The sequence below is a fragment of the Rhinopithecus bieti genome, unplaced genomic scaffold (assembly GCF_001698545.2).
Source record: "Rhinopithecus bieti isolate Rb0 unplaced genomic scaffold, ASM169854v2 scaffold_31823, whole genome shotgun sequence".
NCBI lineage: Eukaryota > Metazoa > Chordata > Mammalia > Primates > Cercopithecidae > Rhinopithecus > Rhinopithecus bieti.
The window spans coordinates 315772-327734 of record NW_016814121.1 but is presented as its reverse complement, the minus strand read 5'-3'; the positions used below and the strand labels follow the sequence as shown (position 1 = coordinate 327734).

The 11963-nt window shown below is 42.3% G+C and overlaps 1 protein-coding gene and 1 long non-coding RNA gene across 2 annotated transcripts in view; one reads left to right on the top strand and one right to left on the bottom strand.

Annotated features, from left to right (window-relative positions):
• GTF2I (general transcription factor IIi) overlaps positions 1-11963 on the bottom strand; it is a 125248-nt gene that overhangs the window by 51990 nt on the left and 61295 nt on the right. Inside the window, 3 exon segments of the mRNA XM_017849906.1 lie at positions 2658-2735; positions 7724-7767; positions 8958-9012. Of these exon segments, the coding sequence (XP_017705395.1) occupies positions 2658-2735; positions 7724-7767; positions 8958-9012 (177 nt within the window).
• LOC108513937 (uncharacterized) overlaps positions 1-11963 on the top strand; it is a 33120-nt gene that overhangs the window by 17221 nt on the left and 3936 nt on the right. The gene's annotated exons all lie outside the window — the stretch shown is intronic.

Sequence of the window (11963 nt, the reverse complement as noted above, 5' to 3'; positions counted from 1 at the left end):
ACAGGATTTAAAAATGCAATGTTAGTGAAGGCTACTAATTGACCTCTAAGTACTGCTTTAGCTGCTCTTCACAAGTTTAAGTGGCATTCTCGATATTCTGGTCTAAATATTTTTAATGAGGCCCTCATTAAGCCAATTACAAGCATGTTTCCTAGGATTCCCACTGTATGTTTTCTATTAATAATTTAATTTCAGTATGTTCAGAGAATTTATTAAGACTACCTGTGAATAAGTACACAGTCAATTTTTATAAATGATTCATGCTTTGTAAATAAACTTATTTCCTGGGTACACAGTTTTCTTTAGTTAGCTTAAATATATTAACTGTAGTTAAAATATTCTATGTAACATATAAATGTTATAACAGTATTCATCAGTTAGATATATATCATTGGTTAAAATCTCCCACATGACTGTACATATCTATAGAGACTTATAACTTGTAAATAATTTTTACTTTTACTTTGAGGATACATTTTTAGGCACATACAAACTAATGGTTGTTGTATCAACTTAGTGACTGATTCCTTTAAATATTACATAGTCTTATTCTACCCCTGCTACTACTGTTTTTGGCCTCCAGTATTGCTAAACGATATATTTTTTAGTTGGTATTTACTCAGCCTACCTCCATGTATCACTACACTTTCAAATTATTTTAATGTCACATATTTGAATTTTATTCACCCTAAAAATGGTACTTGATTTTATTCACCCTAAAACATACTTAACCTCCACCTCTCAAATGCTTGAGGTGCCTACCACTCATTGAGAAAACCAACACATTCCCAACACTCACATTTGAATGCCACTATTTTACAGGAGCACTGAGGTGCACAGAGAAATATATCCAAGCCTATTTTGGAATACAAAAGGTTTTAGAAGAAAACATCAATGTCCTTATGTAAAAAAACGAAGAAATGAACTGTATTATAATCACACAGTGTAACTACCATGATGACACGATTAAATCTAGTTGTGACAAAACAGATAAATCCCAGCTGAGGCAGAGAATTGCTTGAACCTGGCAAGCAGAGGTTGCAGTGAGCTGAGATTGCGCCACTGCACTCTAGCCTGGGCGACAGAGCAAAAATCCACCCCGTCACCCCGGAGAAAAAAAAGATAAATCTTGAAAACTTAAATTGAGTGACAGACTATACTCAACAACATATACAGTGTACCACTGTGTAAGCTTAACTCAGGAAGTGGCATATATAAAACAACACGCGTGGACATGCCACACACACACACACAGTCCTGCAAGAATATTTACATAGTAAACCACAATATCACCATCAGGAAGGACAATTCTCAGTTTTCAAAATCATGGTCAACTTAAGAAGAACAGAGAGAGAAGTGGGAATTTGGGAGAGCCCAAAGAAGGGCTTCAATGAAATAGTTACACGTTATTTCTTGGAGGGAGGAGAGAAGAGACGAATACTATGGTTCCCTAAACCTGGGCAGACTGATACTATGCTTTTAGGTTTTAAATATTTCATTTTAAAAAAGCATGTTAGTGCCTGTAATCCCAGTACTTTTGGAGGCCCAGGAGGGTGGATCACCTGAGGTCAGGAGCTCGAGACCAGCCTGGCCAAGATGGTGAAACCCCATCTCTACTAAAAAACACAAAAATTAGCCAGGTGTGTTGGCACACATCTTAATCCCAACTACTCGGGAGGCTGAGGCAACAGAATCACCTCAACCCGGGAGGTAGAGGTTGCAGTGAGCCAAGATCGCGCCACTGCACTCCAGCCTGGGCAACAGAGTGCGACTCTATCTCAAAAAACAAAAAACAAACAAAAAAAAGAGAAATGCAAAAAAGAGAAATGAAGGTCTATGTCTACACAAAAACTTGTACACAAATGTTCATAGTACCTCTATTTGTAATGGCCCCAAACTGGAAGAACCCAAATGGCTGTCAACAGACAAAGAGATGAACAAATTTTGACCCAGGTATACAAACAAATTAACAATCAAATGGAATCTACTACCAATACATGCAATGCTGTGGATGAATTTGAATTTGAAAACAATCATGTGAAATCAAAGAAGCCACACTGCTCCCCGCCCCATGAAAATAGTCCACATTTTATTATTTCATTCATAAGACTTTATAGAAAATGCAAACTAACCTAAAACAGAAAACAGATCCGTGTTACCTGAATACTGGGCAGGGCAATGAATGACAAGGGGACACAGGAAACTTTTGGGGTTATAGATATTTCATTATCTTGGATGCAGTGAAGATGATGTATTAGGTATGTACATGGCAAAGCTAACCAGATTTTTTAAGTGTTTAATATACTATAATTAGGCAGTAAGAAAAAGTTAAGCTGACGATATATCTGTATTTGCCTAATAGGTTTATTTTATTTTGCAACACTACAACCTGGGATTGAATTCTAAATTGTGCCACAACTTTTGCTCATCCTTTTAAGAACATGAATGGCTATTTACATATCCCCTATGGATTGTCTGAGTCGATCTTATAGCCCCATTTTTAAAATGTTTTATCCCAGTGACTGAATTATAAATATATATGTTAATCAAGAACTGATCAATAAAAGTCTATTTAAGAAATTAAAGCAATTGATGAGCAAATTTTAATTTAAACCACGAATAATTTTAGAATGAAAAACTGCATTAACTCGAATTACCTTGAATGTTATATTGATAATAATCAGGATCTTCTGATTCTTCCTTTACCGTCACAGCTGCCATTTCCAGGGAAATGCCTAGAAAAGCAAATGCAATGATATGATTGCGTGTCAGAACTTTCAGCTAGATTGTGTAGGGAAATCCTCTCTGCCCTCCCTATAAATACAGCAATGCGTATTTACTTTAAATAAAGACTTTAGGTCTTCAAAAGACAAAAGTAGGTACCAGAAGGTAAAATCACCTATAATCCCAGACAATGCAAAATTTTAACCATTCATTAATATTCTGCAATTATTTGCTGCTCTTTTCTCCAGCAAATTCTTATCTTTAGAATCAAAGAACATTTTGCCACACTCCCTTCTCACTTAATATTAAAAATACTTTTATAAACCATTGAAACACACTTATAAACATCAGCTTTAATAACTCAGTATTCCAAAGGAGAGACAGCATCATGGTTAACAATTTCAATAACGAGATACATTGATTTTTTTTCGCCTAATAAATCCCTTTTATTACAAGGATTTGTGCCAGGGTACAAAGCACACTTTTCTGCACAAGGCTTTGTCCACAATTAGGACAGGTGATTTGAAGCAGACCTTTGTGGCCAGATACAAAAGAGTACATGTTGTGTAAATTCCACTCGTAGGAAGGTCAAAACACGCAAAAGCAATCAATGTTATTAAAAAGCTGACTTTGGGAAGGGCCAAGATCGTGCCACTGCACTCCGGCCTGGGTGACACGGCGAGACTCTGTCTCAAAAAAAAAAAAAAAAAGAAATGAACAATGCATGGGTGCACATACATGTTTCAGGCTGAGATATTCAACCACAGTCATACCAACCCTAACACGAACGAAATCGTGAGCTCTGACTTGGGCAACTTTGTAAAGAATATTTTCAACTCTAGAGAAAGAGCTCAAAGAGAGTTAAATTGATACACAAAGGGTATGCATCCCTGAAGCAACAAGCAAACAAAGGAGTTACTCCACTGCCTTCGATCACCAAGGGGAAAGTGTTTTGCTGCTACACAGTGGTGGCAGAGAACACTGCATCTGAGACCTTTGCGATTCTCTGGGCTAACTTAGCACTTTCATGTCCATCGGTAAAAGTGAATAGAAAATTACAGCTAACAGCCGGGCAGTAATCACAATTACAGCTCATGCCTGTAATCACAGCACTTTGGGAGGTCCAGGCGGGTGAATCACCTGAGGTCAGGAATTCAAGACCAGCCTGGCCAACATGGTGAAACCTCATCCCTACTAAAAATATGAAAACTAGCCGGGAGTGGTGGCACGCACCTGCAGTCCCAGCTACTCGAGAGGCTGAGGCACAAAAATCGCCTGAACCCAAGAGGTGGAGGTTGCAGTGAGCAGAGATGGCACCACTACACTCCAGCCTGGGTGGCACAGCAAGACGAGGAAGGGAGGAAGGGAGGAGGGGAGGAGGGGAGGACGGGAGGGAGGAAGAAAGGAAGGAAGGAAGGAAGGAAGAAAGGAAGGAAGGCAGGCAGGCAGACAGGAAGGCAGACAGGCAGGCAGACAGGCAGGCAGGCAATAAATTACAGCATTATAGCTAACAAAAAAGGCAGATCCACTGGGGATTCAGACCCTTCAGGAATAAAAATTTGGGTCACTCCAATCGGCTACAGAATCCCACACATACTGGCTGGGGGCAGTGGCTCACGCCTGTAATTCCAGCACTTTGGGAGGCTGAGGCGGATGGATTACCTGAGGTCAGGAGTTCAAGACCAGTCTGGTCAACACAGTTAAACTCCGTCTCTACTAAAATAAATAAATAAATAATACAAAAATTGGCTGGATGGCACACGCCTGTAATCCCAGCTGCTGGGGAGGCTGAGGTGGGAGGATCGCTTGAACCAGAGCCGCGGAGGTTGCGATGAGCCGAGACCGCACGACTGCGCTCCAGTCTAGACAACAGAGTGAGACTTTGTCTCAAAAAATATAAAGAAATAAAGTAAAAAGGTAAATCCAAAAAAAAGTCTGGTAAGCTGCAGAAGCACAGACTATGGCAACTATTCCTACTCTCTTCCTTGTCTGTTACAAATGTGTTTGTGTAAAGATTATGCGTTTGCATATACTAACTATTCTCTTCTATGCAGTAGTATTTCACAATAGTTTGGTTGGAGGTTTCCTTTCCATTTGTCCATTAGACTAGGGATTACTCAAAGAGGTTTGGGCTGCATTTAAAGAGCAGGTAATATAGCTCGCGACTTTTAAGTCAGTCTCCCAGCGATGGGTGTGACTGCTGGAACACTGTGTCTCCCCATTTTGAGGAGAGGGTAAAAATGGATTTCTTTGCAGGAAGTCAATTACATCTCTTTAGATGGAAGAGTTGTCTCGTTGTTGTACAGAAGGTCAAACGTGCAGGGAAGGGTGTGTATATATGCTGAGTAGCCAAAGAGAACAGCCTGGGCCAGCCGCAAAACTGATGTCTCTCAATTGCAAACCCATCCTCTGGGTTTCTGCTGAAGCTTGAGTTCTGCACAGCAGCTGCCTCTGTGTGAGTCTCTGCACAAGGATACACTACAGAGAGACAGGCTAGAGGAGGGGAAGGGATCTGGGCCTTCCTTTTGGCTTCTTGTCTGCATTCTCATCCCAAAAAGGTGACTCCTCGATATCCTCAATCAGCCTGGCCAAAGCAGGCCCTCCCATCACAACAGCTGTGCCTGGTTGGCAATGTCTCTGACACTACCAGAAGCAGCCTCGCCATGCCCGTCAGCCACCAGCACCAACCAAACACTACCCCACCTCAGAAGTCAGATGGAAAGCTGACAGGGTGGCAGTCACTGCTTAGAATTGTTCCTTAAAGAAAACCTTAGTATTCTCCTTTAGGTTACAAAGTTAAACAACTTTATAACTAGTTAACAATCCTTTTTTTTTTGAGACGGAGTTTCACTCTTGTTGCCCAGGCTGGAGTGCAATGGCACGATCTTGACTCAATGCAACCTCCACCTCCTGGGTTCAAGCAATTCTCCTCCCTCAGCCTCTTGAGTAGCTGGGATTACAGGCGCCCACCACCATGCCTAGCTAATTTTTTTGCATTTTTAGCAGAGACTAGGTTTCACCATGTTGGCCAGGCCAGTCTCGAACTCCTGACCTCAAGTGATCCACTCGCCTCAGCCTCCCAAAGTGCTGGGATTACAGGCGTGAACCACCGCACCCGGCCAACAATCTTTATGTTAAATTTTCTCTGTTCCAATAACTGATATGGTTTCTTTTTTGAGGCGGAGTCTTGCTCTGTCGCCCAGGCTGGAGTGCAGTGGCCGGATCTCAGCTCACTGCAAGCTCCACCTCCCGGGTTCCCGCCATTCTCCTGCCTCAGCCTCCCAAGTAGCTGGGACTACAGGCGCCCGCCACCTTGCCCGGCTAGTTTTTTGTATTTTAGTAGAGACGGGGTTTCACTGTGTTCGCCAGGATGGTCTCGATCTCCTGACCTTGTGATCCGCCCGTCTCGGCCTCCCAAAGTGCTGGGATTACAGGCTTGAGCCACCGCACCCGGCCCTGATATGGTTTCTGTCTCCTGACTGCACCCTGGCCATAAATGTAAATAAAATCTTATTTGCAGGATAAATTAAGAATATAAAGATGCAAAGTGTAAAAGAGAAAACAGAAACCTATAATGATGCTGATGAGTACATAAAGACAGTTGAAAGAATTCGATTAAATACATGGGGTTTCCCGATTCAGCATGTTTCTTTTTGGAAGCCAACTAAATATTCAGGAGATGAATACATGAATTAAGGGGAAGAATTTGCAAAATGATGATTTTTTTTTGGCACAATCTACTAAAACTACACAAAATGTGAGATTTCCTATGGAGTGAAAATAAAGAAAAAAGAAAAACCTTCTGTAAAACCGGCAAACAGTGTAAAAGACTCAAATACCTTTTCCAAAAAAGGATAATTCAACACTTTTCTTGCAGCGCTCCCAAAATACACTTACACACATAAAAGCTCTCATTCACATGCACGCACACATGTTAACGCCCCCTTCCTTCCTCCCCAGCAACTCATTCGAGATGCCCTTAGATGTGGTGGCTGCCCAGGAAGCATGGCAGAATGAGAAGGCTGACGAAGGGCCGGGGAAGGGCTGGGGAAGCTGCCGAGGGCCTGGGCAGAGAGAGGGAGATGAGGGGGCCGGCAGGGTGGTGACAGCCCACTAAGGAGCGTTCCGTGTGAATAAGGGGCACAGGGCCGAGCAGCAGGAGGCTTGATGGTGGCACTGGGACACAGAATAACACTGGCGAAACGATGAAATAAATAAATATGCTGAGAACATCTGGGTGCCATGGTTCTAGGACAGAACCGAATTATAAACAGGGGATCGGGTGCACTGGCTCACGCCTGTAATCCCAGGACTTTGGGAGGCTGAGGCAGGCGGATCACTTGAGGTCAGGAGTTCAAGACCAGTCTGGCCAACCTGGCAAAACCCCGTGTGTACTAAAAATACAAAAATTAGCCAGGCGTGATGGTGTATGTCTGTAATCCCAGCTACTCGGGAGGCTGAGGTGGGAGAATCGCTTGAACCCACAGGCAGAGGTTGCAGTGAGCCAAACTTACAAGACTGCACTCCAGCATGGGTGACAAAGCAAGACTCTGTCTCAAAAAATAAATAAACAAATAAATAAGGAATTAAATAATTTTCAATTATTTGAGAATTGAAAATGGTCTCCTTGGAGAGTGGAAAATGGGAGTGCAGAGGGAAGGAGGAGACGAAGGTGGCATTCTATTGATTTTTGTAAAAAGCACTACAGAACAGCTGACCTCTTACATTGTATGTCTGTATAACTGGAAAAGAAGATAATACATTTTATCTACAAACATGTGTAACTGGCAAAGAACTCTGCCTACCACCTACTGAGCAAACTACCTTTCTGGGTCTTAATGTGATAACATTAACAAATAGTGTCACAGTTGGAATATATTAGTAGTGACTGCCTCTTTCTTATCAAAACAAAACAATAACTGAGTCAAACTATAACCTTCTACACTAAGGAAAAGTCTTCCTTAATTTCACCATTGATTCTAAAAGCACTAGTACGTACCAGAATCTTCTGTGGGTTCAGTTTTCACTTTGATGGGACCACAACTGCAAGGAGAAGAAAGCCCTGATCAAGCCATGTGCTGGTGACAGTCATTCCCACAACATTCAAAGTCTCTGGGTCTCAAAGTGTAAGATCCCTCCCTTGACCAAGGCAGGTGCCAACCTGACTCAGCTTAAAACTGGCATATTTATTTCCTGCATAAATAAGAGTCATTTGGCTGGACGCAGTGGCTTATGCCTGTAATCCCAAAACACTGGGAGGCCGAGGCAGGTGGATCACAAGGTCAGGAGTTCAAGACCAGCCTGGCCAATATGGTGAAACCCTGTCTCTACTAAAATACAAAATTAGCCAGGTGTGGTGGCGCTCGCCTGTAGTCCCAGCTACTCAGGAGGCTGAGGCAGAAGAATCGCTTGAACCCAGGAGGCGGAGGTTGCAGTGAGCTGAGATCATGCCACTGCACTCCAGCCTGAGTGACAGAGGGAGACTCTGTCTCCAAAAAAAAAGTTATCAACTGAACTTAGGACTTCAATTTCTATCTATCTTTTGGGGGAAAAAGTACTATAAAATACTACAGAGTAGCATATTAAGAGTTATAGGGCCAGGCGCGGTGGCTCACGCCTGTAATCCCAGCACTTTGGGAGGTGGAGGCGGGTGGATCACCTGAGGTCAGGAGTTCAAGACCAGCCTGGCCAACATAGTGAAACTTCGTCTCTACTAAAAATAGAAAAAAATTAGCCAGGTGTGGTGGCACATGCCTGTAGTCTCTGCTATTTGGGAGGCTGAGGCAGGAGAATCACTTGAACCCGGTGGGGGGAGCGGAGGTGGCAGTGAGCCGAGATCACGCCACTTCACTCTAGCCTGGGCGAAAAGAGCAAAACTCCATCTCAAAAAAAAAAAAAGAATTATCAACTGAACTTAGTACTTTAATTTCTATCTATCTTTTGGGGAAAACAGTACAATACAATACTACAGAATAGAACATTAACTTCCAAATACCACTCTAAGGCCAATTCACAGTGTGACCAACGCCACTGGCTTTTCCCAGGAACTCTACTATTCAGAAATAGCAAGTCAAAGAGGGCATGTTCACAAGATCTCCAAATGCTATCCTTACCTATGCAACTTTAAGATGTGTGACGTAAGGCCTTTTTAATATTCTAATATTTCAATTATCTAACAACTAAAACTTTTTGAGATGTGGGAGTTAAACAGCAGTAATGAAATTAGGTTTTACCTTCCACCTGGAGATAGTATCGACCTGTCAGCATCTGTTACCATCACACGACCACCTACGTACAAAAAAAAATCGGCGTTAGTTTTGCAACATTTCAAATATCATACTTCTAAAGCCTTTAAATATAGAATGAATGGGGTAGAACTAGGCTTTGCAGCTCTGGATCACACCAGAACAAACACTGTTTTTCATCCCTTCACCCAACCACACCCTCCTTGAATGAAAAAGCTCTATTTTCATCAGTGAGAGAAATGCAGACACATACCATTTGTCTAGTAAGATGGAATATGGAGAATATGACTCTGCTGACGTATAAATGACGATACACATTTTTCTCTTTTTTTTTTAGAAACAGGGTTTTACCCTGTTGCCCAGGCTGGTGTGCAGTGGCATGATCGTAGCTCACTGCAGCCTCCAACTCCCGAGGATCAAGCAATCCTCCTACCTCAGCCTCCTGAGTAGCTGGGACTACAGGGGCATGCATTACCACTCCCAGCTAATTGTTTTCTATTTTTTGTAGAAATTAGAGCTTGCTATGTTGCCCAGGCTGGTCTCGAACTCCTGGACTCAAGGGAGACTCCCACTGTGGTCTCCCAAAGTGCTGAGATTAGGCTGGGCGCGGTGGCTCACACCTATAATCCCAGCACTTTGGGAGGCTGAGGTGGGTAAATTGCTTGAGGTCAGGAGTTCGAAAGCAGCCTGGCCAACATGGTAAAACCCCATCTCTACTAAAAAATATAAAAATTAGCTGGGTGTGGTGGCAGGCACCTGTAATCCCAGTTACTCGGAAGGCAGAGGCAGGAGATTTGCTTGAACCCGGGAGGCGGAGGTTGTAGTGAGCCAAGAACGCGCCACTGAACTCCAGCCTGGGCGACAGAGCAAGACTCCATCTCAAAATAAATAAATAAATAAATACATACATACATACATACATACATACATACATACAAATAATACAAAAACTTTTAAGTCTGAAATTTAACATAAACATGATAAATATTTCTCCATCTTAAAAGAGATCTACACAAAAATCCTACCACTAACATCATAGCTCATGGTCAAAATACTTTCCTACTAATATCACAAGGTGATGTCTGCTATTACCAATGCTGTTGGACATTTATATTCTAGCCAGAGCAACAAGAATAAGAAATAAGAGGCACTTAGATTGCAAAGGAAGTGGTAAATTGTCTTGATTCTCACACAACATGATCTCCTACATAGAAAGTCCAGAAATAAATATAGGGTCAAATGACTTTCAACAAAGATGACAAGGATATCCCGAGGGAAAGGACGGTCTTTTCAGCAAATTGTCCTGGAATCAAAGGATATCCACGTGCAAAAAGATGAATTTACACCCTTACCTTGTACAATATACAAAAATGATGTCAAAATGAACCATAGATCTAAATGTAAGAGCCAAAGCTATAAGGCTTATGGTAGAAAACATAGAAGTCAAATCTTCATGCCTTTGGGTTGGGTTATGCAATGGTTTCTTAAATATGAAGTCTAAAGCATAAGTGAGGGCCGGGCGCAGTGGCTCACGTCTGTAATCCCAGCACTTTGGGAGACCGAGGTGGGCAGATCACCTGAGGTCTGGAGTTTGAGAACAGCCTGAGCAATATGGTGACACCCCATCTCCACCAAAAATACAAAAGTTATCCGGGCATGGTGGCGGGTGCCTGTAGTCCCAGCTACTCAGGAGGCTGAGACAGGAGAATTGCTTGAACCCGGGAGGTGGAGGTTGCAGTGAGCTGAGATCACGCCACTGCACTCCAGCCTGGGTGACACTGTGAAACTCTGTCTCAAAAACAACAACAACAACAACAACAAAAGCATAATTGACAAAAGAATAAACTGGTTTTTATCAAAATTTAAAATGTTTCTGCCTCAAAGGATACTACCAAGCAGGTGAAAAAGACAAGTTATACAGTAAGAATAATGTAGATTTATTAGAATTGGAGAAAATATTCCCAAATCCTGTACTCCAGCCTGGATAACAGAGTGACACCATCGCAAAAAGAAAAAAAAAAAAAAAATTTTAACAAATCATCAATTAGGGACTTATATCAAGACTATATAAAAAACTCTTAAGACTCAATAATAATAAGACAAATAAACCCAATTTTTAAATGGGAAAAGGACCTAAAAGGACCTAAATAGATATTTATCAAAAAAAATGTATGGATGACCAATAAGCACAATGAAAGGTAACACAAGCCTGTAATCCCAGCACTTTGGGAGGCCGACGCAAGTGGATCACTTGGGCTCAGAAGTTCCAGACCAGCCTGGTCAACACGCAAAAGCTTGTCTCTACCAAAAAAGGTTCAGAAACGAGCTGGGTATGGTGGCGCACGCCTGTAGTCCTAGCTACTGAGAAGCTAAGGCAGCAGGATTGCTTGAGCCTGGGAGGTTGAGGCTATACTGAGCTGAGATGGCACCACTACACTCTCACCTGGGCAACAGAGTGAGACCCTGTCTCAAAAAAAAAAAGGTAAAAGATAACACAACATCAACAATTACTAGAGAAATTTTTAAAAATCAAACAAAAATGAGATACCATGTCACACCTATTACAATGGCTAAAATCAAGAAGTTGGCAGAAATGTGGCAGTAACCCTCCTATCCTGCTGCTAGAATATAACATGGTATAGCCACCTTGGAAAACAGCTTGTCAGTTTCTTCAAAGTTCAGTGTAGCAAGGTGCGATGGCTCACACCTGTAATCTCAGCACTCTGGGAGGCCTCCCTTGATCATGGGGTCAAGAGATTGAGACTATCCTGGCCAACATGGTGAAACCCCATCTCTACTAAAAATACAAAAATTAGCCAGGCATGGTGGCGTGTGCCTGTAATCCCAGCTACTCAGGAGGCTGAGGCAGGTGAATCTCTTGAACCCAGGAGGCAGAGGTTGCAGTGACCCACCAAGATAGTGCCACTGCACTCCAACCTGGTGACAGAGCGAGACTCCCTCTCATTAAAAAAAAAAAAAAAAGGCCAGGCGCGG